The sequence below is a fragment of the Antechinus flavipes genome, chromosome 5 (genome assembly GCF_016432865.1).
Source record: "Antechinus flavipes isolate AdamAnt ecotype Samford, QLD, Australia chromosome 5, AdamAnt_v2, whole genome shotgun sequence".
In the NCBI taxonomy this organism is placed as follows: domain Eukaryota; kingdom Metazoa; phylum Chordata; class Mammalia; order Dasyuromorphia; family Dasyuridae; genus Antechinus; species Antechinus flavipes.
The window spans coordinates 248021713-248044835 of NC_067402.1; the positions used below are offsets into that span (position 1 = coordinate 248021713).

Here is a 23123-nt window from a genome sequence, read left to right on the forward strand (position 1 = left end):
TCAAATTAAGACAGGCCAAAGATTCTGATTCCAAGTGCCTTTATGTTCTTCATGCTTGGAATGCATTCCTTCTCACTCCTATTCCTAGAATTTCTCACTTGACTTTCCTTCAAGCTCCTTGAGAGAAAAGATTGTTTTATTTTTTATTTTTTTGTATTTCTAGGGCTAGCACGGTGTCTGGCATATAATATATAATGATAATAAATACCTATTTAATGATTATTTAATCATAGTTTATTATTTTTGTTTAACTCAAGAAAGAAAAACTATATAAAAAGAAAACATTCATTAATAACAAAAATGTCTAGAATTCACAATGGGATATGGATTTGAAATGAAAGAAATTAAGTTTTTAATCCCCTGCCACTTTATAAATTAAGAGTCTCAGGTTTTTCATTTGCAAATAAATGGGTTGGGACAGATTATCTATAAGGCACCATCAAGTTTTAAGTGAAGATTTGATTTTGAACCTCTCTCACTCCAAATAAATTGATATAGCATAAGGATAATATACAATATCCATTCTGGAATATTAGATGATAATAGATGAGAAGATATTAATGTAATAATAAAATATTAATAATGATGATTCCTTTACCAAGGATGAACATCTCACTGGATCAATTTACAAAATGGGTCATGCCTTTGTGAGTTTTAAACATCTAAGCTCAATAATAAGCAATTGATGAGTTTTAGAGAGTTAGAAAAAGCAAAAAATTAAGGGAAAACAACCCCTCTTTTTCTCTTGGATGGATAGGGTTGAGTTGGTGGGTGTAAAGTACTTCTCTCTTGTGAAGTCCTCACTAAGTTCAGCCGAAAGCTTGTTCAACTGGGCTCCCAAAGGTTTCTAATCTCTGAGTCCTATTCTTCAAATCCTTTCTTGTTGTCAAAGGCAATGAGCTAATCTTCTCAGGATCTCTTAAATTGTACATGTGCCATTGTAGTGAAGTAAAGAACTTGGTTCTTCCCTGACTTGAACTGTCTCCAAAAATCTTGAACTGTCTATCTTTGTGACTTAGCTATATGAAACTCCCAAAGCAGGTGGCTTTTTTTTTTTTTTTTTTTTTTTTTTTTGTCACTCGGGTTATTCTTTTTAACTCAATCAAAATGCTCTTCAAGTTTCTGATAGAGGATCAATGGATATTTATGCTACATCCAGATTATCTTTGATTAAATCTTGTATTTTAAGTGAACTGAGAACAGGGAGAGTGGTGATAAACCAAATGATCTCCTTTCTATAGGACGGTATAATAATCTTAAGGATAAAATCTGTCAAGTGAGAAGGCAATTATTCAACCAAGAATCAGTTTCATTGAATGTTTCAGAAGAGGATTATAGTAGTTTTTAAGATCTATCAGTCATAGGACAAAGTACATAGCTCTATTGACATTGTCTCTAAGGCTCTTCACAAATCTGCCTCTAACAAGTTCAGAAGTATTGGATTTATTTTTGGATTTGGAGTTAAGAAGAAGTGAATAAAAATCCTATTTCAGAATAACTGTGTGTGACAGCCTCCATCTTGATTCTTATAAAATGGAATAATAATAACCCTTATTTCACAGTATTAATTTGAGAATCTAATAATAACAATATTTATATATGTATAATAGTTTGCAAATCTTAAAGTGCATTCTATTATTATTTCCTCTCCCACATCCTTTATTCCAATACTCTATGATCTAGACAAACTGGCCAAACTGTTTCATAGTACAATCTATCTCCCCCTCCATTGCTTTGCACAGTCCTTTTCTATTCCCTGCTCACCCAATCTCCATGAGTGCACTCTCTCCTTATCCTTGTTCTTAGATTTCCTCTCTTGTATCAAAGTCCTTTCCAAGTGCTACTTCCTAAAAAAGACCCCATAAACTGCCAATCTCCACTATCTCATGTGTATCTAACAGATGGAAAGGCATAATGAATGTAGAACAGACCTCAAAATGAGAAAAATCTGAGTTCAAGTCCTATCATTGACACATACTGATTCTATGACCCTGGGGAAATCACATGGTGCTCCCAGATTTCTCTAATGAGAAAGTCATTTGCAGAGTAGAAGGGGATGTGTATTGGTGGGAGGGAATTCTTAAATGGGAGTTCTTTGTACAGATGAAATTACAGGTACATTTTAAAAATCTGGTGCATACAGTACTTGTATGAATAGCTTTTTTTCCTTTGTCTGAATCCCCTTCTCTCTGCTCATTGGTTATGAGTACATAATTAGGAAATACTTCATTCATCAATAATAAATTTAATAAAGAAAAATCAGAACCATAAAGGATACACTCTTGCTCTTCCCTCAACAACAGCAAGAAATTCATTTAAGTCAATTTAAATAAATAACTTTTATTGCTTCCTATAATCTTAAATTTGGAGAAGTGGGATAGGAAAAGTAAGGATCCTGAGAGGATATTGGAATTTATAGACTGAAGGGAACTAAGAGATTACCCACACCGAGACTAAGTCAGAAGTTTTAAATGATTTCAAAGGAAAGTTTTCTGCTTTATGGTAGAGGTACAAAAAAGCCCAAGCCAACCTTCTGTTGCCGGGAGAGCAGTCAATAGGTAAGGCCCTCGCACAGATAGTATTACCTTCCTTAAAGCTCCGCCCATTTTCTCCAAAGCTCTTCTCATTATTTTTTAACAAATTGTCTTTGCGAAAACCTGGAGAAATAGGTACTACGGACCTGGATTTTCTTGAGAGAAAGTTTGGTTGGGATTGTTTAGATAAAGTTAGGGATTAATTATAAATAGAAGAGACAAGATAAACTTACGTAGTAGCCCACCCTTCCCGTAGTTTAATTTTTCTTTTCATTGTTGAAAATTCAATTTATGGACATAATCCTGGCCACTGACTTCTGCCCTGTACAGCTGGGGAAGTTTTATATTGTTTGTTTTATTTTCAAAATCTGGGGAATCTGCACGGAAGAGAATAGTTTCAAATTTCTTTTGAGGCTTTCCATTGGAACTCATATTTTAACAGATTCATCTCAAGTATTTCCAGCTGGCAGAATGTTGCAATACATGGGTCACAGTATCCGTTTATTTTCACTTAACTGTTTTGTTACAGAGTAAGATTCACTTCCATTGTGGAGGAACCCAGAGGCTGAATGCAGGAGAGATGCTACGAAAACAAAAGGTGTCAATATTATCAAGGAACAATAAAATGGATTTGGAAAGTTACAAATTTTTTAAAGTTAAAAATAAAAAACAAACAAACAAACAAAAAAAAAACCTGTTTCTTCCTCCTTGGATCCAGCTCAGCTTTTCTCACCAACTTCAGGATCCAGTCTGCCACGCTCCCGGTCCTCCCTCCAATCTCCAAACAAAACAAAACCACCCAACTTTAGGAATTTGTCAGTCTCTCAGGTCCTACAAAGTGAAAGCTCGGACAAGAGGTTTCGCTACTCCGACATCAGTGAAGGCCTGACGGAACTAGGGCAACTGATCTAACAATTAACTATCTCATCCTCTCCCCACTTCCCCAGCCTCCGGACTTTGACTTTGGGACGCGGGGCAGGGATGAAGCCCTCTTGGCTGCAGTGTCGGAAGGTCACGGGCGCTGGGGGTCTCGGGGCTCCCCTGCAGGGCTCGGCTGCGGCTCGGGGAGCAGCACCCACGCGCCGCACTTACCTGGCCCCCGCGCCACAAGGCAGTCGCGGCGTAGGGGCCGGCCGCCGCTCCCTGTCGTCCGGCAGCGGCACCAGCGGCGGTGTCAGTGAGTATAAGACGCACTTTGCGGCCTCGGTGTCTGACCCCGAGAGGTTCTGGGGGAAAGCCGCGGAGCAGATCAGCTGGTACAAGCCCTGGACCAAAACGCTGGAGAACAGCCACCCACCAGCCACAAGTTGGTGAGTGACTCCCAGACGGAACGGTCCCTGAGCCCGCCGCGGGTGCAGTGTCACCTGTTACAACTGGGTCACCTCAAACTCAGAGTAATACTCTATCCCTGGAGTCGGAAGATCTGGGTTCCAATCCTGCCTCTGATGCTTACCATGGGTTCGATCAGGGGGTCAGTCTCTGGACCTCAGTTTCCCCATCTGTAAAATCAGAGAGTTAAGCTTCTGAAGCACTTCCCAGATCTCAATCTAGGAGCCTATGGAATTGTGTAATAAAAAAGGCGCTGGCTAGTGCTAGAGCACACACTATTGTACTCTTTTTGAGGTAAAATAGGTAGAGAGATGGGGACATGCCTTAAACTTGAGTTTTCCTTAACCCCATATATTCCCAACTCCCTTTAACTCATTTTCACCTTTCAGTCACCCCTAATCACCATAACAGGGTCTTAAACTGGAAACAATGAACTTATTTTTTCTCGTATCAGTGAATGAAAGAGTTCATTCACTCATAACTACTTCTTTATAACCTGTCTTTTATTTTATGCATTTAAAAAGTCTAAGAAGAAACACATGGGATTCTGACGGCCAAAAGTATCCAAGACACAAAAAATCATTAAGAGCTCCTGCTTTAGGCTCACAAAATTTAGGCTCAGAGCTTTATAAGGGATCACCCAGTCTGAACTTTTTTTTTTTTTTTTTTTTACAAATAAGGAAACTGAGGTCTAATGCTGCTTGCAGAACGAGCACAGGAACTTGGATCTCCTGAGGAGATATAGCTGAGAGTTTTTATTTTGGGAGGTCAAGCAGTAACCTAATAATTGACTTCCTTTTCTTTCTTAAAATCAAGCTGCTGACATTTTCCCATGCTCATGAATGACAATATATTGTCTTTTAAGTAAAAATGATCTTTCTGAGACTATTATTATTATTATTACAAATACATGTCATTTCTGTAGAAGTCATTTGATGATACATCATTTAAGTCTTCATTATTGCTCAGGATTTTGTTAATCAGCTTTTCTTGTATACATGCATGTATTACACACACACACACACACACACACACACACACACACACACACACACACACTTTTATAAAGGAACCCAGGCCTATGATTTAGCCAGAGTGGAAATCCTTTTCAGCAATACTGATTAGTCTTTGCCTGTAATTTAGGGCTCAGTTAAAACTTGACCTTAGGTCTTCCTGGCCCCAAGACCTAGCCTCGAAACACTATGTGTAAGACTAAGTTGTCATTCTCAAAATATATATGTTGCTGAATCAAAGAAGAGATTTGACTTTACTAACATTTTATTGCTTAATTTTTATTGATGTGATGTAGCCAGCACTAAGCTGAAGAACTGGCATAAAGTGTTGCTTTCAGAATATATAGTATGTCCCAAAAGAATTAGTGCTGTTTTCAACTAGGTGGTAAAGTCAACAGAGCCCTGCATTTAGATTCCTATAGACTTGATTCTTAATCCTCTTCAAATACTCACTAACCTCTAGTAGTTACAAACTGCACTAAGGCTTTGGGGACAACCTCTATTTGTACCAAGAAACTTGGTTTAATTCGAGATAGGGTTTGGGAGATATTTATTGAGTTTGTTTATATTCAAAGATTTTGCCCAAACTTAATTTTGATTTTACCAATTGGTTGTCTATATCATGAATGTATATGTATGATGACTGGTGACTTCCTATCCTCCCAGATGACAGGGGACTTTAGTCTATTTTTTTTTTTTTTTAAAGAATGTTTAGGGTGAGTAGGGACAGTTGGAAGATTTAGGACAGTGCATCTATGAATAAGAAACCAGATTGGAGATTGACCAGTTTAAGCTGATTGGGGTTGTCTGTTATGGAAGAAAATATTAAAGCTGAATCTTGAATGTCTAGTAACTCTTTGGGAAAATAAAACCACCAAAAAACCAAAACTTGGCAGCAACCTTGAGGAAAATCCCACAATACCTCACAAAATGGAGATACCTTTTGATATATTGTTGATACCCAATCAAAGGCCCCATGGGCTAAAATGACTCTAGAGAGTTTCATGGAAAAATCCATTAGGTCATTACTATGCTAACTTCAGTATAGCATAGGATACTCAGCACTTCTAGGTAATCCTTTTGATCACAGAACAGTAATACATGGCTTTTCCCAATCAGAAATTACTTGTCCCTGAAACTGAAATCAGTCTTTCAATCTCTGGTGTGTTTGGTTCACTCACTTCTTGAACTAAATATCCTAACCAGTTCACTTGTCTAACCATACAACCATTAATTATTTGTTGCTCTTTCTAGATCTTGTAAGCATATTTTAGGTCTTCCCTGTAAAATATGCCACTAATGTCAAACTCACTGATTATGGGGACAGCTAAACTTTTGTGCCAAAGTTCACAGTGTGTTCTGGAGTTAGAAAGAGCTAACTTCCTGAGTTCAAATCTGACCTCAGACACATACTAGACTAGCTGTGTGCCCCGGCATAAGTCACTTCACCCTGTCTCCCTCAGCTTCTCATTTGAAAATGAACTGGAAAAGGAAATGGCAAACCACTCCAGTATCTTTGCCAAGAAAACCCCAAAGGAATCACAAAAGAAGCTGGCACAACTGAAAAGAAAACAACAACAACAACAAGCAAAAATAAACAACTGAACAACAAACCCTACAGAAAGCTACCTGTAGGCTGGATAGTGACTTAAACTACAAAGTAACGTTATGTCATATTGTATTTTATTTATTTATTTTGTTAAATATTTTCCAGTTACATTTTAATCTGGTTGTGGCTGTACTTGGAAGAGTTTTGAAGTCAAATTGATATCTCTGAGCTAGATTAATTTTGAGAATCCCCTCTTCCCATCCTACAGATTTGACCTAAAATTTTAATTTGCACTAGTGGTTCTTTAAGATAAAATTCCCTAAGTAAATGCAGATTGTTGATAAAAGCCCACTCAACATTTAAAAGACTTAAAAGAAAAAAAAAAGAACCTCTTTGCCAAATATTGACTGCGGTGTAGACTGTGTGTGCAGCATTATAATGAATCCAACACTATTATCCTAGAGTTTGTCATCTATTCGATAAGGTGAAGATTAACTTAAATGGTATTATGTCAATATAGGACTGAACATGATGTCTTTGGACCTTGGTTACCTTGTCTGTGAAATAGGGGTGGGGAGGTAAGGGGTAAGGATTATATTTGGGCTAGAATAAGACATAATTACATTATTATGTAAAAATCTTACGCAATGTATTTTCTCTCTCTGGAACTTTGTCTTTATTTGTGAAATGAGATAATTCTATCAAATACCTCTCTGCTAATAGAATAGAAACTCCTTGAGAGTAAAGATTATTTGATTTTTTTTTTGTATCCTTAGTGCTAAGCACATAGTAAAGATTATTTATGCATCACTTAACTTTTCTCTAAGGTCTTTTTTAGCTATAACATACCATGTTTTTTTTCATATATTATGCTGAAAGTTGTAAGATGTTTTACAAAAATACATTACTGTTGTGACCTCCTACTGGTGAGAAAGGTTTTATGAAATTCCATTCCCAAGGGAGGTTTTGGGAGTCTTTTAGAAGTATTTATGTTTCCCTTTGCCTTCCTTTTACCCCTCTTTTGGCTTTTTCATGTAAAAATATAATTCAGATTGCATAAAGAAGGGAAAATATGCTTCTAGTTTAGAAAGTACTAGATAAGTATGTATTGGTCAGTCAGCCAATAAGCATTTATTAAGTACCCACTATATATAAGGCCTATATCAAGCAGTGGGGATACATGGAAAAGCAAAACACAGGAATTCCAAATCATATGGGGGCACCAACATGCAAACAGGATATATATATATATATATATATATATATATATATACACACACACACACATATAGATAGTGTGTGAACTTTGGCACAAAAGTTTAGCTGTCCCTATATATATATATATATATACACATATAGATAGTGTGTGAACTTTGGCACAAAAGTTTAGCTGTCCCCATAATCAGTGAGTTTGACATATATATATATATATATATATATATATATATATATATATATATATATCCTCACCCACACTCACACACAATCTTTTGGGACATACTATATATTCTGAAAGCAACACTTTATGCCAGTTCTTCAGCTTAGTACTGGCTACATCACATCAATAAAAATTAAGCAATAAAATGTTAGTAAAGTCAAATCTCTTCTTTGATTCAGCAATATATATTTTTGAGAATGACAACTTAGTCTTACACATAGTGTGAACTTTGGCACAAAAGTTTAGCTGTCCCCATAATCAGTGAGTTTGACACACATATATATCCTCACCTATATTCACACACAATCTATAGGCAGTATGAATAAAAAGGTAGACAAAGGAAAGATAAAACTTAAGAGGGTTTGGAAAAGATTTTCTCTAAAAAGTAGGATTTTCTTTGGGAATTGAAGTAAGCCAAGAGGCTTACACATATGAATACATGTATGTATTCATATAGCTACATATATATACATATATATGCATATATATTCTGTGACAAGGAGTATTAATTCACTTACCTTCTTCAGAATGAGAAAGGATGACACTTGCAGTTACACAATTCTAAGGAGCAAAATCATATCCTTTTGTACATAACCAGAAGGGGTCAAGAAAGAATAAGGGAAACAATAGAAAATGAATCATAGTAATGATACTTCAACATATCCTAAAAAAGGACCCATTGGAATAGATGCTGTAGTGCAGGCATCATGGCATGATGAGGACTGAGAAGTATTAAGTGTTTTCTTAATAATCCTTAATTTCTGAGAAATGGATACAAAATACAGATAATGGCAACCATTTAATATCAGATCATTTTCACCAAACCTCTCAATAACTTGTGTTCTTTTCATTCTATCCATTATCTTCAGAACAGCATTATTCATGTTGATGGCCTCTATAGCAATCTGATTAAGCAATTCCTCAATCTCCTCAGCCCCACAATCTTTTCTATTGTTCCATTTTTTGAGTTATATCCAACTTTTTCTGACCCCATTTGGGGTTTTCTTGGGAAAGATAGAGCAAAGGTTTGCCATTTTCTTCACCAGCTCATTTGACAGATGAGGAAACTAAAGCAAACATGGTTAAGTGACTTGTACAGAGTCAACACAGCTGGTGTCTGAAGCTAGATTTGAAATCAGGAAGATGAGTCTTTATCCACTGCCACCTAGCTGCCCCTAGTCTTTTCCTGCCTCACTTTGATCACAAAATGATATCATTCTTAAGATTTATAACTTTGAAATTTTATTTTTACCACAGCCTTCTTTCATTATATTTCTTCTTCTATTTTCCTCCATCTAACACTGACTTCTTGTCCTTTGACTTAACTAAATTCTCCTCGTGAATCTGCCTTCAATATTGATTTGTTTCCAGTTCAAGTCTTGAGTACATGGTCAACCATTTTAATGTTCTTCCCTAGCTACTATTTTAAAATTCCAAACTACCACCATTAAATATGCATCCCTAGATGATAAGGTGAGACATCGGGGTGTTGCTTGAGAAAGTCATGAAGATATACTGTTTTTTTATCCCCACTACAAATTCATGGCAACAGTCTTTCTATGGCACCAACCTACTTCCAAATAACACCCTGACTCTACTTCTATTGATTTTCTGTTCTTTTCACTATAATGACTGTATCCCTCTATTCCCAATAGTGACTGCTCCAAAACTTTTCTTGTTTCTCTTATCTCTGATACCTCACCCTACTTTTAATCTCAAGTAAACAAGCCTCCTATTTTTCTTAGTTTTGATACCAAATCTCCAACATATGAATTCCTAATAACTACTCAGATATTGTACACTGCTCAGTCTGTTTGCCTTTCATTTTTACTCAGAAGATGTATCCTAACTCCTAGGTCCTAGCTTAGTAAAATAGAAGGTTTGGGTTTTTTTGTTGTTGTTGTTCAGTCATTCTAGTTGTGTCCAACTCTTTGTGACCCAAGTTGAATTTTTCTTAGCAAAGATACTGGAGTAGTTGCCTGTTTTCTTCTCTTACTCCTTTTCCAGATGAGGAAACTAATGCAAAGAGGATTAACAGACTTCCCAAGGTCACACAGAAACTTAATATGAGTCTAAAGTCAAATTTGAACTCAGGTCTTCCTGACTCAAATCTGGGTATCTTCTTCCTTATATCATCTAGCTTCCCCAACAACAACATTGAGACCTGATATCCCCATTTGGATTCCTAATAATTATGCAGAAGCAATGTCCAATTTGTCTTCCTTCACTTTTGCTGCAGAAGAAGTGTCCTAACTCCTCCCCAAGAGTGGGGTCTGAACTTGTGCATCTTATGTGTTCTCCTTTTCCTCATAATTTGGTCTTTTTCTTGTTGATGATTTCCTGTGCTTGGGTCTATGCAGTTTCCCTATAAACATGTTTAATTAAAAAAAAAAAAGCTTTACTTGATCTTTTTAGCTTCCAAACCTCTTTTTCTTTCTTTCCCTGAAAAACAAAACAAAACAGGACTGATAAAATAGTGATGATCTCCCAGGCACTGTGCTGAATATTAAAGATATATAAATAAAATCATCCAGAAGAGTCCCTGCCTTCATGGAACTTATTTTTTAATGGAGGAATACAGCCCTTAGAGGGGAGGAATTACCAGCTGATGAAGGGAAAAAGTGGTATCAAGAAGGAAAGGAAGACTAGTTGGGAGTGAAATGGACATGGTTGGGGCAAAGTAATGTCAACTGGGTGACTTCTCACAAAATTCAGAGGAGTGCAGAAAAATTTTATTAGAAGGAAAACTTGGGAGAGGTGGGCATTTCAACAAGTTAATAGGGAACACCAACAAAGGTTTTTGGGAATAAGCAAGACTAGCTCATTAGAGGCTCTCTTTTGATTCCTTTAAGCAAATATGGTTACCCCTCTGTCTAATGCACCTGCTTAGTAAAGTAACTTATAGAAAATAGATACATAAATCTCTTTAGAACTCTCACATAAGGAAATTTACAATCAAAACAGACTATACAGTGGATGTTATATGGAGAAGATGAAGTTCAGTGAAAGTGGAGTAGGGAATATGCTCTATGCTTCTTTTTTTAAAATTACTTTTCTCTTTTCAACCCTTTCCAACTAGCCTTTTATCATTCCTTCTCCCTTGAAATTGATTTTATAAAGGTTGCTAATGACCTCTTTATTTAGAAAAATATATTTATTTTCTCAATAACAAAAATAATTTTGCAAAAATTACAAAAAACAATTTTAAACATTTCCTGCCAAATTTTTGGGTTCAAATTCCTCCCTTTCCTGTCCACGTTATTCCATGGAAAAGACAAGGAATATATATAGGTTATATATGTTTAGTCATGCAAAACACACTTCCTGGAGGATTTTGGGAATATGGCAGAGTAGGTTGATAAATTTCAAGCTCTCTTAATTTTCCCCATAAATAGAATAAATTTCTACCTCTGGTTGAACATAGACTCAAGAAAAATCAAGAAGACTTAGAGTAGAAGCTAGAGGATCTGAAGAAAAAACCCAGGGCTGGGATTAACCCGAGTGACCTGCAAATACCTCTGGGCTAGGCTAACTTGGTGAAATGTCAAGTAGGGAGCCCTGGAGTGAGCTGGGTGTGCCTTCCTCAGCAGGAAGCACAGAAACTTTCACCTCTTGAACTGTTTGTGGAGTTGGAGTCTGTGTACAGGAAGACTGAAGAAATCTCCACTGATTAGGAACACTAGGCACAGGTATGCTGCAGGATACTGTCCAGGGATGAGAAGGAACCAGTACCCAGTGAATGCAGAGGCAGATAACAGAGAAAAGGAGATAACAGAGTCTCAAAGATGAAAATAACATTTTGAAAATTAGAATCGGGCAAGGGAAAGCCAGTGAAGTTATGAGAGACTAAGAAATAACAAAACCAATTATAAAGAATGAAAAAATAGAACAGAATGAGAAACATCTTATAAGAAAAACAACAGATTTGTAGAACAGATTAAGAAGAGAAACTGTCTGAAAGTTGTGACCAAAAAAAGGACCTTGACACAATAATATAAGAAATAATCCAAGAAAATTGGAGTGATAGAATATAAAGAGAAAGTAGAAATAGAAAAAATCCACTGATCACTACTCAACAAGTTCCTTTGTGGAAAATACATAGAAACATTATTGCCAAATTTCTAAACCCCCACATCAAAAAGAAAATTTAGCAAGTAACCAGGAAAAAACAATTCAAATATGCTGAAGCTATTATTAGAATTGTGCAGGACTTGTCAGCAGCCACAATGAAAGACTGCAGGTCCTGTAATTATATCTATCAACAATCAAAAAAAGTAGGCCTGAGGCCAGAAATATATCCAGCAAAATTATCTATAATACTGAACAGAAAAAATTGTGCATTCAATAAAATTGCAGATTTTTAGGATTTTCTATTAGCCAAACTCAAACTTAATATAAAATTTAACATATAAGAGCCAAAATCAAAGATCATTTTTGAGGAACTCAACATGGATAAATTGTTTTTTTTAAACATGGGAAATTTATAACATATGTTTAAGATTAACGTCAACAATAAAACAGTGCAAAAGAAAGATTGGAAAAGAGTTAAGGTAAAAGTAGTAATTTTGATATACAAAATGAGGTGTAGAGGAAGAATAGATCAAAATTCATTAGAGGGAAGAGGAGGGCTCATCATTCTGAAAACCTACTCACTTCAAGGTTGGGTTAAATAAGAAACATTATATATATATATACCATATATATATGGTATCCTCCCAAATCTATTAAGAAATAATGGGGTAGGGATGGGCAGATAGGGAAGCAGAGGATGAGGGAAGAAAAAAAGGGAGGGATCCATGAGTGGGGAGAGGTTAGGTAATAGGCAAGTTAGGAGCAGAATTATAGTAAAGGGACCACAGGGATAGGAAAAATGTATGCATGTATGTATATGTATATATCTACATATGTAGATATAAATATATCCTTTCTTAACTATAGTCCTGCTTTGGGGGTAGTGGGGAGATGAAAGAGGGGGAAAGAATAAAATAAAAAAGATATGCAGCAGAGAACAAAAGAACAATTTACAAGTAAAGACGGATACTCATAAATATAATTTCTTCTATTATTATACCTATATCTCTATATACATACATATCTATATATGTACATATATATATAGATATATATGTATACACACACACACACACACGCACACAAACATTTTCTTGAACTGATATTTGTTGTTATATAATTTGGAAGTAAAAGAAAAATACAAATAATGAAAAAATAAACAAAAATTTAAAAAACCCATACTTCCATATAAGTCATGCTGTGAAAAAAACAAGGACAAAAACAAACAAATAAAAAAATAAAACATATCTTCAATCTGCATCCAGACCTCTACCAGTTCTTTCTCTGGAGATGGACATCACTTTTCTTCATAAATGCTTCATAATTGTTTTAGATCATTGTGTTATTGAGATTAGCTAAATTATTCACAATTATCATATAATATTGTTGTTTTTGTATACAGTGTTTTCCTGGTTCATCTCATTTCACTTTGCATCAGTTCATATAAGTCTTTTCATCTTTTTTATTTCTTTTTTCCCCTTTTAACTATTTTAGTTTTATTTTTATTAGAGCCTTTTATTTTTCAAAATCCACGTAAAAATAGTTTTCAACATTCACCTTTGCAAAACGTTGTGTTCCAGTTTTTTCTCCTTTCTTCCCCATTTCCCCCTTCCTTTTAGATAACAAGTAATTCAATATAGACTAAACATGTGCAGTTCTTCTAAACATATTTCCTTCTGTTCCAAATTTTCCCCTCCTTCAATCTACCCCCTCCCCTAGATGGCAGGTAGTCCAATACATGTTAAATATGTTAAAATATATGTTAAATCCAATATATGTATACATATTTATACAGCTGTCTTCTTGCACAAGAAAAATCAGATCTAGACAGAAAAAAAAAAAACTTGAGAAGGAAAATAAAAATGCAAGCAAATAATAACAAAGAATGAAAATGCTATGTTGTGGTCCACACTTAGTTCCCATAGTCCTCTCTCTGGGTGTAGATGGCTCTATTCATTACTGAATAATTGGAAGTGGTTTGAATCATCTCATTGTTGAAGAGAACCACGTCCATCAGAATTGATTATCATATAGTCTTGTTGTTGCCATGTATAATGATCTCCTAATTCTGCTCATTTCACTTAGCATCAATTCATATAAGTCTCTCCAGACCTCTCTGAAATCATCCTGTTTGTCATTTCTTACAGAACAATAATATTCCAATTATTGGAATCCAGCAATACTGCTGGATTAAAGGGTATGCACAATTTGACAACTTTTTGAGTGTAGTTCAAAATTCCTTTTCAGAATGGTTGGATTTGTTCACAGTTCCACCAACAATGTATCAGTATCCCAGTTTTCCCACATCCCCTCCAACATTAGTCATTATCTTTTCCTGTCATCTTAGCCAATCTGAGAGGTGTATAGTGGTATTTCAGAGTTGTCTTAATTTGCATTTCTCTGATCAATAGTGATTTGGTGCACCTTTTCATATGACTAGAAGTAGTTTCAATTTCATCATCTGAAAACTGTCTGTTCATATCCTTTGACCATTTATCAATTGAAGAATGGCTTGATTTCTTATAAATTTGAATAAATACTCTATATATTTTGGAAATGAGGTCTTTATCAAAACCTTTGAATGTCAAAATGTTTTCCCAGTTTATTGCTTCCCTTCAAATTTTATTTGCATTAGTTTTGTTTGTACAAAAACTTTTTAACTTAATATAATCAAAAGTATCTATTTTGTGATCAATAATGATCTCTAGTTCTTTGGTCACAAATTCTTTCCTCCTCCATAGGTCTGAGAGGTAAATTATCCACCTCCATTTAATTTTTTTTTTCATTAGTTCCCTTGAAATTCTTGATCTTTTGTTCTTCCAGATGTATTTTGTTGTTATTTTTTTTTCTAGATCAGTAAAATAGTTTCTTGGGAGTTTGATTGGTATAGTACTAAATAAATAGATTAGTTTATATAGTATCGTCATCTTTATTATATTTGTCTTTCCTATCCAAGAGCACTTGATATTTTTCCAATTATTTACATCTGACTTTATTTGTGTGGAAAGTATTTTGTAGTTTTGCTCATATAATTTCACTTGGCAGATAGATGCCCAAATATTTTATACTATCAACAGTTATTTTAAATGGAATTTCTCTTTATGTCTCTTGCTGTTGGGTTATGTTAGTGATGTGTAAAATTGGTGATAATTTATGTGGATTTATTTTGTATTCTGCAACTTTGCTAAAGTTGTGGATTATTTCTAATAGCTTTTTAGTTGATTCTCTGGGGTTCTCTAAGTATACCAACATATCATCTACAAAGAATGATAATTTGTTTTCCTCATTACCTACTCTAATTCTTCTAATCTCTTTTCCATGCCTTATTGCCAAAGCTAGCATTTCTAATAAAACATTGAATAGTAATGGTGATGATGGGCAACCTTGTTTCACCCTTGATCTTAATTGTGAATGGTTTCAGTTTATTCCTATTACATATGATGCTTACTGATGGCTTTAAATAGATGTTTCTATTTTAATGAAAAGTCTATTTCTTTCTATACTCTCTAGTGATTTTAATAGGAATGGGTGTTGGATTTTATCAAATGCTCTTTCTAATCTATTGAGATAATCATATGGTTTTTGCTAATTTGGTTATTGATATAGTCAATTATGCTAATAGTGTTCCTCATATTGAACTAGCCCTGCTTTCCTGGTATAAATTCTACTTGGTCATGGTATATTAACCTGGGGATTATTTTCTGTGATCTCTTTGCTAATATTTTATTTAAAATTTTTGCATCAATATTCATTAGGGAGATTGGTCTATAATTTTCTTTCTCTGTTTTCATCCTACCTGGTTGAGGTATCAGTACATGTCTGTGTCATAAAAGGAATTTGGTAGGAGTCCTTCATTACCTATTTTTTCAAAAAATTTATATAGCATTGCAGTTAATTGTTCTTTAAATGTTTGGTAAAATTCACATGTAAATCCATCTGGTCCTGGGGATTTTTTCTTAGGGAGTTGATTAATAGCTTGCTCTATATATTTTTTTTCTAAAATGGGACTATTTAAGCAATTTACTTCTTTCTGTTAATCTGGACAATCTATATTTTTGTAGATATTCCTCCATTTCATTTAGGTTATCAAATTCATTGGCATAAAATTGGCCAAAGTAACTCCTAATTATTACTCTAATTTCCTCTTCATTAGTAGAAAGTTCTTCCTTTTCATTTTTAAGACTAACAGTTTGATTTTCTTCTTTCCTTTTTCTAATCAAATTTACTAAAAGTTTATCTATTTAGTTGGTTTTTCATGAAATGAACTTTTAATTTTATTTATTAATTCAATTGTTTTTTTTTTTTTTTTTTACTTTCAATTCTATTAATCTCTCCTTTTATTTTTAGAATTTCAAGTTTGGTATTTGGGAGTTTTTAATTTGCTCTTTTTCTAGCTTTTTAAATTGCAAGCCTTGATCTTGATCAAGGTCCTTGATCTTCTTTTTCTCTATTTTATGCAAGTTAACCTCTAGAGATAATAACATTTCCCCTTATTACCACTTTGGCTGCATCCCACAAATTTTGGTATTTTGTCTCATTATTGTCATTCTCTTGGATGAAATTATTAATTGTGTGTATGATTTGCTGTTTCACCCATTCATTCTTTAGAATGAGATTATTTAGTTTTCAATTACTTTTTGTTCTATTTTCCCCTGGCTTTTTGTTGAATGTAATTTTTATTGCATCATATCTAAAAAAAAAAAATGAAATTTCTATTTCTGCCTTTCTGCATTTGATTTTGAGGTCTTTATAATTCCATCTCTGACTACATGTGCCAATGAACAACAAAAATTGTTGATGGGACTACTATAAGACTTCAAAACTAGCAGGAATCATTGGATTCCCCATTCACAGTCTGTCTGTCATAGTCTGACCCAGTCTCCCTCTGCAGTCTGCTATTCTGACTTCTGTCTGAGTTCCTGTCCCCAGTTCATATATACCCTATTACAATTACATCATTACAACATACTGAATATGTGTGAATTAGAGAACTATTACATCACCATATTAAGTACTATATAAACTAGATAACCATTGTCTCATCAATTCCTCTGTTTCAAGTATACTTCTCCAGAGTTCTGTCTCTCTATACTTTATGTCCTAATATATGATCAATTTTTTGTATATTCCATGAACTGTTGAGAAGAAAGTGTACTCCTTTCTCTTTTCCTTATCTCTTTTAATTAGATCAATTTTTGCTTTTGCTTGATCTGAGATCAGGATGGCTACCCCTGCTGTTTTGACTTTACCTGAAGCATAGTAGATTCTGCTCCAGCCTTTTACCTTTACTCTATATGTATCACTCTGCTTTAAATGTATATTATAGGATTTTGGCTTTTAATCCAGTCTGCTATCTGCTTATGCTCTATGGGAGAGTTCACCCCATTCACATTTACAATTAAAACTACTAATTCTGTATTTCCTGCCATTTTATTATGTCCAAATTATACTTTTTCATTCTTTTTCCCCTTTCCCTCCTCCCCAGTATTTAATTGATAAGCACCACTTGCCTCAAGCAGCCCTCTCCCTATAAAGTCCCTCCCCTTTTCTTTCCCCTACTATTTCTGTTTTCCCTTCTATTTAGCCATCCCTTCCCTTTTCATCTTTCCCCTTCCACTTTTCAATAAGGTAAGAAAAGTTTTTCTATAAAACAAATATATCTTTTTCTCTTTGAGCCAAATCTGATAAGAATAAGATTCACACAATGTTCATTCTTTTGTTTCTTTCCCTCAAATATAATAGGTTTCCTTTGCCTCTTCATGAGATGGAATTTCCCTCATTTTACCTCCATTTTTCCCTTTTTCTGATACAATTCCTTTTCACCTCTGGTTCCTTTTTTTATTGTAACAGTAAAATCAAATTATACATGCACTATCTATGTATACCCATAACAGAAATACAGTTCTCAAGAGTTTTTTTTTTTTTTTAATCTTTTTATGCTTCTCTTGAATCCTATATTTGGAGGTCAATTTTTTGTTTGTTTAGCTCTCATCTTTTCATCCGAAATAAATGAAATTCACCTGTTTTATTGAATGCCCATCTTCTTTCCTGGAAAAAAAATGCTCAGTTTAGCAGGGTAGTTTATTCTTGGCTGCATTCCAAGTTCCTTTGCCTTTTGGAATATCAGATTCCAGGTCCTTTGATCCTTTAAAGTTGAAGCTGCTAGATTCTTATTGATTCTTATTGTGGCTCCTTGGCATTTGAATTCTTTTTTTCTGACTACTATTTTTGACTTGGTCCAATAGTTCTGAAATTTAGCCACAATTTTCCTTGGAGTTTTAATTTTGGAGTCTCTTTCAGGAGGTATTTGGTGAATTCTTTAATGGCTATTTTACCTTATGATTCTATAATATTAGGGCAGTTCTCTTTGATGATTTCTTGAAAAATAGTGTCTAGGCTTTTTTTTTCATCATAGTTTACAGGGAATCCATAATCTTTAGAGTGTCTCTCCTAGATCTAGATCAGATTCCAGTTCAGTTTTTTCCCAAGTAGGCATTTTACATTTTTTCTATTTTTTCATTTTTTTGGTTTTGTTTGACTTATTCTTGATGTCTCATTGATCCATTCATTTCCATTTGTTCAGTTCTGATTTTTAGTGAATTATTTTCTTCATTCACTTTTTTTTACTTCTTTTTGTATTTGTCCAATTGAGTTTTTAAATGAGTTGTTTTATTCTATGGAATTTTTTTCCATTTCACAAATTCTGTTTTTCATGGAGTTGTTTTCTTTTTCCTTTTTGTCAAATCTATTTTTTAATGAGTTATATGCTCTTTCCAAACCCTCCTACAAATTTTTCCTTTCCTTTCCCCATTTTTCTTATAGCTTTCTTTTAAGATCCTTTTTAATTTCTTCCAGGAGAGTCTTCTATTCTTTGCTTTCACCATAAAAACTGTTTATGGTTAGAGTTCTCTTTGCCTTTTTACTCATTTTTCAAAAAAAAAATGTTAGGCTCTGATTTTAGGGCAAGGGAGGTTTTCCAAGCTACCTCTACAAGCAGCAAAGCTGCTGCTGTCTGGGATTATGCTGACTCAGACCTGATGTTGGGTGGGCATGGCCAGGTTCTGTGAGACTCCAGCCTTTTGGAGTTCACTATTTATCTTTTGTGTTTGTGTTAGATATTTAACCCTAAATGTGCTTGCAACCAGGGCAGTGTAGCCAACCCTGGTGTAGATTCCTTCTCGTGAGGAGTTTTCTGCACTACCCTACGGAGCTCTCACCACTACCCAGGTCTGCATACTGGCATCTGTGCTCTGCCTGCCTGTGCCTGATCACTTCCCTCTGTGCCCAACTGAAGCAGACCTTTTCTGGCAATCTTCAAAATTATTTTCTGCTGGCAATTTGCTGCACTCCCAATATGCGTGAATTCTGCCAATCTAGAATTAATTCAGAGGCTGAATTTGCTAATGAGTTGAGGGTCATTGGAGAAGATCAGAAAGAAACATGAACTCTCCACCATCTTGGCTTTGCCCCCAGCAGATTTATTCAATTTCCATTTTACCCTCTGGTTCTAGAAAATATCAATATAGTTTTACTTGATAATTTTTGAAAGACAAAGCCAAAGCTCTTTTTTAAAATTGACTTGTAGACATTTCAGTGATACTTAAATTATCTCTCCTGGATCTGTTATCCAGGTCAATTGTTTTTCCAATGAAATATTTCACATGTTCTATTTTTTTATCCTTTTAATATTTTGTTGTTGTTGTTTCTAGATATCTCATTTTGTCATTACCTCCCACTAGCCTAATTCAAATTTTTTAAGAATTAGTTTCTTCATTGAACTTTTGTACCTCCTTTTCCATCCAGACACTTCTAATTTTTAAGGATTTTTTATTTTTATTAGATTTATATGCCTCTTTTATCATTTGGCCTAGTTTGTTTTTTTAAGGTGTAGTTTTCATCATTATTTTTTGCATCTCTAATTATTGACTGTTTTTAAATATGAATTTCTTGCATCACCCTCATCTCTCTCCTTATTTTTTCCTCTGCCTCTATTATTTGAGTTTTAAAATTCTTTTTGAGCTCTTCCATATCAGGGATCAATTAATTTTTGACTTTTGTGGGTTTTTTTGAGTTTGTGTTTTGTTCTTCCCATCACCATTGTAACTTTCTATAATCAAGTTTTTTTTTTTTTCCTGCTATTTGCTCATTTTCTAGATTATTTTTTGATTTTTAATTCTGTGTGACAGTGAGTCTTTGCTTCTGGAGTGGAAAAATCACCACCCCAACTTTCAGATATTTTGTGTAGCTGTTGTCAGAGATAATTCTAGGGAACTCTACGTTTTTGATTCTTCCAAGGTGATATGATTCAGGGAGAGATGTATTTACTACTCTCCTGTATTGTGCATTGGTCTGTGAGTAACCATAAGCACTCTTTTTAAATTCTGGAACTATGGCCATGGTTCTAGCTTCCATGGGTCTATAAGCTCTGTTGTGTTAATAGTCCTCCTTGCTCTGGGATTGAGATCCAGGACTGCAACCCAGATCCAAGTATGGTTAATACAATGGAGTATTGTATTATTATTCCTGGCCCTGGTTCTGGCAAATGAATCCCTATGGTGTCTTTCTGATGAGTTGTACAATCCCCTTACCATCTGTGGATTGAGAGGTTTAAAACCACCACTGACACCACTGATTTAATTTTCCCCAAGTTCTGTTCCTGGTTTGCTGGGGCCTGATTTGTAGTGGCAGGGCCTGTGCTAGAATGTGCTATACTATCCTCCTAGTACAACAGATTTTTTGTACTGAATTTATAAGTTGTCTTGGATTAGAAAATTGTTTTGCTCTGTCTTTTTGTGGATTTTGTTCATGTAGAATTTGTTTTAAGGCATTAATTATAGATATTTGAAGGGATTTAGAGGAGAGCTCAGACAAGTCCCTGCCTTTTCTCTGTCATTTTAGCTCTAATAACATTTTAGATGACAATTCTCTTGCCATCTCATTCCCATACTCCTTTTAACTCTCTTTTAACTTTTAAGCTTTTACCAAGTTGACTTCCCCTACTTCTCTTTGCCCTTCATTTTCTTTTCAATCCCACTATGCTAATGTCCCTCAAGTATATATCCTTCTTTCTCTTTTCCCTTTAGGAAATCTTATTCATTTTTATAACTCCAATTTCTATCTTTAACAAAATGAATTCCTGCCCAGAAATGGAATTATTTAAAGTTTCTGATCCAATTAAAGAAGAGTGAGCTAGGAAGTGACTGCTATATTTCTAACCTTAGTGAGATTGTAAGATATATTCTTAAACAAACAAAAAGCATAAAACATTCATTATTTTTCTATACTCACTGTATTATCTCATTAGCATCTAATACCTGAGCTATTGGAGTATCTTTTTAGCATTTCTTTTTTACCTCTGTTCCCTAATCTCCAAACCATCCTTTATATTGCTGCCAGGATTGTTTCTTTTGGCTCTAGTGGATATTTGTAGAAAGAAATGCTGAAAGAATGCTAACAGCTTTGAAGGGAGTCAGAAATTTCTTTGTCCCTCCTATTCAGAGGAGGCAAACCCCTCCCTCCCCCTACAACCTTAGTATTCAGGTGCATTAAAAAAAAGTCAGGAGCAGGGTTTCTGTTAGAATTGGAGTCACAAGAAAGAGGAGGAAGAAGGACATTGGATCATAACCATGGGAGGCACAGGCCAGTTCCTTGAGGGCCAGGGTAGGAGCAAGAATAGAGAATGAATCTGCTGCAACCTGAAGACTGAGAAATTTATTAGTGAAAGGAGAAAGTGAAGGAAATGAAATGCTAATAGTAATATGCAAAGTGCTGCAGAGATGTATATCTTGAAGGTGATGGGGATATGATTCAAAGGAGAATGTCAGAATGAGGAAAGTAGGGAAAAAAAGAACAAAACTGGGAGAATTACTCACTGGAAATACAGGAAGCAGAGATGTGATTAGTGTGTACTGGGAATTTTCTTGGGTTTGTGATTGAAATTTCTATCTATGTTAGATGAGAGTAGGAAAGGAAGGGTTTTTATCAGGAAAGCAAAAATAAGTATTTCCTCGTTTAGTGTACTTGGATCTTAGTATTTTTCCACCTGTTATTTTCAGGTCCTTTAAAAAAATTTTTTTCCTATATCTAGATATTTATCATTGGCCTGATGTTTGCAAGGAAACTGGGGTCCAAAATTGTCCAGTCTATAATAAAATAGAGAGAGGTAGAGATCCAAGACAATGGCATTTTATTAAAAATTCTTTTGGCCCCTATAATGAAGTAGACCTCAAATCGTCCTCATGACTTGAGATATTCTCCTTTTTTGAAGCCTTAATTTTATAGTATTTGATACCTAGATGACACAGAAGACCAAAGTAGTCTCATTAGTTGATAGATCAATATCTTGACCTTACAGGAGAATCATTAGCTCTTGCTTGCAATAGATTAGCTGGCAGAAGATATTCAAGTATGGGTCTTTCTTTGGTCCTATGTTGGGCAATATTTTGGGGAATAAATTTGCAGGCAGGATCACCCATTGGTGAAATATTCACAAATGTATTGGCCAATTGCTCTAAGACCATTTCCCGAGCAAAAAAATATAGTTCAAAAGAGCTTGGGGATTTTTGATGCCATTAAGTCATCATCTGAGCCACATTGGACTTGGTCCTGTACTCATCAAACATTACTTAAGCAAGTATATTCACAATATATTACAGTAATAATCATCACCAGTATCAAATCAGATTCAACTGAATAATAATAATTGCAAATAAACCAGAGGTCTGAATAAAATAGAGGTCTAAAGTAATCATCTTCTGTGATGTTCTCTTCTTTATAATAATATAATGGTTCTCTCTGGGAGCAGGTTTCTTGGGGAGGTTTTCTGGAAGCATCCTTAGTTTCAGTTAAAAGTAATAATCACTCCAAAATGCAGCCAGCTGATAAAATGCAACTGTTTATTTTCTCCTTCCAAAATAGCCCAGTTAGTTTTTCTTAGAGGCCTATTTTTCTGCTTGGTTCCAAGAGCTCTTGCAGTTGTCCTTTGCCTCTGCTTTATTCAGCCTCCAGCCAGCACCAAGGTAGAAGATGGAATGGATCTGACTCCTCTAGCTCAACTCTGAATGTCTCCAGCCAGCACCAAGGTGAAAGTTGGAATGAATCTGTCTTGCCTCTTAGAGAGGGCTTCTGCTGAACTGACTTGATGCTTCCCTCTCAGTCTTTTCAGCTAAAGTAACTTGACTGGCTCACTG

General features: G+C 34.9%; 1 protein-coding gene across 2 annotated transcripts in view; it reads left to right on the plus strand.

Annotated features, from left to right (window-relative positions):
* Positions 1 to 2348: 2348 nt before the first annotated feature.
* ACSS3 (acyl-CoA synthetase short chain family member 3) overlaps positions 2349 to 23123 on the plus strand; it is a 302555-nt gene continuing 281780 nt past the window's right edge. For both annotated transcript variants that reach the window (XM_051962868.1, XM_051962869.1), the window contains exon 1: positions 2349 to 3844. In XM_051962868.1, the coding sequence (XP_051818828.1) occupies positions 3516 to 3844 (329 nt within the window). In that variant the 5' untranslated portion in view covers positions 2349 to 3515. The remainder of the gene's footprint in view (positions 3845 to 23123) is intronic.